The sequence below is a fragment of the Amphibalanus amphitrite genome, unplaced genomic scaffold (assembly GCF_019059575.1).
Source record: "Amphibalanus amphitrite isolate SeventyFive unplaced genomic scaffold, NRLGWU_Aamphi_draft 000586F_arrow, whole genome shotgun sequence".
NCBI lineage: Eukaryota > Metazoa > Arthropoda > Thecostraca > Balanomorpha > Balanidae > Amphibalanus > Amphibalanus amphitrite.
The window spans coordinates 1-3,861 of record NW_024882080.1 but is presented as its reverse complement, the minus strand read 5'-3'; the positions used below and the strand labels follow the sequence as shown (position 1 = coordinate 3,861).

Sequence of the window (3,861 nt, the reverse complement as noted above, 5' to 3'; positions counted from 1 at the left end):
ACAACAAGTACACTGTTACCGACATCGACATTCACATCAGACGTCAACTACACAGACACCTCTCTCGTCCCGCACTCACACCAAACAGTGACACCCAAACAGTAAAACTCTTCTTCAAAGGGCACATGTCATCTGCGTACAAGAAGGACGAGAAGGTCATCCGAAACATCATACATCGTAACTGTGTTCCGGTCGCGCCTTATACCAGTATCAAACTTATCGTCTACTACCAAACACCTAGCACATCAAGATTAGTCATGGTCAACAACGCATCACGCGACAACAGTGATCTCAAGGCGACCAACGTCATTTATGAGTTTCGATGCCCCATTGGCGACTGCGCGCGCCGACCAAACAACTCATATATTGGCCACACCACTACGACCTTGTCACGACGCATCACTATGCACCTTCAAAATGGTGCCCCCGAAAAACACGTCCGATTAGAACACGGCAGCAAACTCACTCGCAGCATGATGGTTAACAATACCAGCATCATAGCTAGATGTCCCAAAAAACATAAGCTTGCGATTCTTGAAGCTGTCTTCATCAGGGATAGAGACCCAGCTATCAACCGGCAAATGAACATGACGGGTACTCTGTCCTTATACGATGAAAGACCCTTGGCGCCCAGATAGATAGCACTTAGGTTTTAGACTTGTGTGCTAGTTGATTATGTGTAGGCCGAATGCATGCGAAACTGTCATTGAAACATGTGTGGCTTGTCTGATGATTGTAACTGAATGTAACTGAACCGATGATTGTAACCGAATGATGTAACTGAATGTTTGTGTTATACGAAATGTGTGTCGGTGTATAATGAATATGTACGTAGAGTGTCCGTATATTTGCGCTGAAAATGTAATCGCGAGAGGTGCCATTGCAATGATCATGTGCGTTTGTACTTTAAAGTGCTACATCAAATTGAATTAGATCCGTGTCAATAGGAAACTCATTCCTTGCGATTTTCGAGACGAGACGAATGTTATATTTGGTATTATCCCATGGCGAAAGGATGTGTTACACATTTGTTCACGTGTTATCTTGAAAAGTTTATCACTCGATGGATAACTGAGTTGTTAAACATGCGGGAGGGGTTTAACAAATTGTTAAACCCCTTGTTGTGACGTCACATTTCATACAGGGATGGGTATTGAAATTAAATGTGTTAATTCATTTGAATAACCAAAACAAACATCGGTGATCCATCATATATGACGATATGTATTTCAATCACATCGCATCACATTCAAAACATTCGAGTTGCAGGCTGAACAAGCATAACGTTTTAATGGTGACAGTTTTCAAAATCACTATTCAAATCACTCCACTCCTTGTTGTCTAGCGCCCTCGTAACTTATCAGTTACGACTGTACACATAGAATGTACAGCCATTGAAGTTCCCACTGAATCCGCTCGCACCAGTCGACATGCTCTGCGCGTGAACATCTTGCCCCCCATCCGCGCGAGACACAACTTCTGTCCTCTTGACTGGCCCAGCAGGATGGCTCTCTCCTGCGACCACAGCCGACATTCTCTTCTGCATTTTTTCATCGGCTTCGGCGTAGCTCGATAGAGAACTAACACTCTTATGTCCCGTAAGCTGCGCAATGAAGGTCTTGCGGCCGCTGTGGTTGGTAAACCTGTTTCCTTCTAAGCCCGCGTCAATCGCTGTCTCTTTCATCATCTTGCTGAGGCTGCCGTTGCCGAGCGGCTGGTTTTTATACCAGTCTTCTTTGCTCTGGTAGTTGATGGCTAGGTAGAACGCTGGGTGTTCTTTGTTGTGTCTCTTTTCTTCATATAGCTTGAAAAGAGCCACCGCACAGCTTTCGGAACACTGACCCTCACAAGTACAGTATATCTTGGGGGTGAATGGGCGTCCCGGGCATGCACCTTTTCTCGTCTTAGTAGCTCGCTCCTGAAACTCGATGAAGGTCCCTTCAGACGATTCACCGAGCTTCACATCGCCCCATTGCATGTCACGGTGTTCTTGAACACCACGAAGACCGAAGCCAGTGGTAAACTTCCACCAGAGTGCCCGCAAGAGACACTTAGGCGAGTGTTTCCCCATTGCTCCACTAGTCCAAAGTTTCTTCTCATCATCTTCGCTGAGGGGCATTGCACGATTCGGCCGATTTCCCTTTCCTGCTCCCTTCGCAATGGTCACCTTTGCCGACAGACAAGCCCGAAACTTATCATATTCTTTCCCACTCAGATCTGGTTGCGGGTGCTTCACGGCCTTCAGATGTCTCTCCAGCGAATACCGAACGCCGTTGTAAGTAGAAATTTCAAATGGATCGCCATTGTCCTTGTTAAGTTCCATGATAAATTCGCATAGAATTATGTTCAGCTCCCTTGCCGGAATAGTCTCTATCGGTCTAGTCTCATTCTTTCTTTGTAGAAAAGCGTCTAACTTCCGGATATCTGACTTGGTTTTCTTAGTCGTTGCCGCCGGCACCTGATTTTGAATAAACTTGTCAATTCTTTCTTCCACATTTTCATCTGGTTCATCATCATAGTCCAGGAACCCTTGAAACATGTCAAAATTAGGTAACTCCCTTTCATGGTTCATATCGACCCAGAAAGTAGTTAGACCAAGAAGAAGTAGAAATTAATTAGTACAATAAAGTAATCAGACCCCTACTATCAAAAAGTAACGAGAAAGTAATCCAAGGAAGTAATCATGGAAGCTGATAAATATTTTGCAGATGGCTTTGTGAGCTTGTATATTTATTGAAGAACGCGCAACCGCCACGGGATAAAACAATTAAACCACTCGCAGGAAAAAAAATCATTTAAACGTCTCGCCTGCGGCTCGACGTTTAAATGATTTTTATTCCTGCTCGTGGTTTAATATATAATATTGTGTCTGTTTTGTATGTCTGAAGATGTTAATGGTGATATTAACGAAACGTTACCCGACAATATAGGCACAATTTTACATGAATTTGAAGCAGATGGCAAGAAGATCGTACGAAGTTTAGAGAACTTGGCAAAAAAGCAAACAAACGCCCGTTATGCTGTCATTTTTACACAAACATGCATCAATGAGAACCTGCTGCCCAAATTTACACACACACATATATATATATATATATATATATATATATATATATATATATATATATATATATATATATATATATATATATATATATATATATATATATATATATATATATATATATATATATATATATATATATATGTTACAGGCAAAGTGAAACTCGGGCATTTTGCAAAATGCCTAGGCAATTTGCAAAATGCCTGACTGGCTAGGCATTTTGCAAAATGCCTGACCGGCCAGGCATTTTGCAAAATGCCTAGGCAGTTTGCAAACTGCCTGGCCCACCAGGCATTTTGCAAACTGCCTGAAATTATTTTCTCAGGCAGTTTGCAAAATGCCTGACATCGAACTCACACCAGCGACGATGCGTAAGCATCATTGTAAGTGCCGCCAACAGGGGTTAATCACAAGCGATACGCACCAAGTGGGAGGACACACAGTGAGACATTCTCCGGGTAGCGCTGCCGAGTTCAATGTCACTGAGCCCCAGGCAGCGCGTGCGGCCCGGCCGCTGCGCCGGCTACCGGGCGCCCGGCGCGGTTTTATCGGTAAACACACGCGTTAAACACGGTTATGTTTCTCAGAGCCTTGATGGCTCTGGAAATCAGGGCTGCGGAGTCGATGGATTTTAGGGTGACTCCGACTCCGACTCCGACTCCGGCTTCAAAAAACGACTCCGACTCCGACTCCAACTCCGACTCCGGACGGTTCTATTAAAATACATATCATGATATTGAAGTTCATAATGAAGATGTTTTTATCTTGCCTGAAACGATCTCTTGTGCTTTCCAAGG

General features: G+C 43.7%; 1 protein-coding gene across 1 annotated transcript; it reads right to left on the bottom strand.

Moving 5' to 3' along the window:
• Window positions 1-1,213: 1,213 nt before the first annotated feature.
• On the bottom strand, window positions 1,214-2,856 carry LOC122394342 (uncharacterized protein KIAA1958-like). The gene is made up of 2 exons (XM_043391174.1): window positions 2,659-2,856; window positions 1,214-2,594 (listed from the first exon to the last, which is right to left on the bottom strand). The coding sequence occupies exon 2, from the start codon at window positions 2,570-2,572 to the stop codon at window positions 1,361-1,363; it is 1,212 nt and encodes a 403-aa protein (XP_043247109.1). The 5' UTR covers window positions 2,573-2,594; window positions 2,659-2,856; the 3' UTR covers window positions 1,214-1,360.
• Between the last annotated feature and the right edge of the window lie 1,005 nt (window positions 2,857-3,861).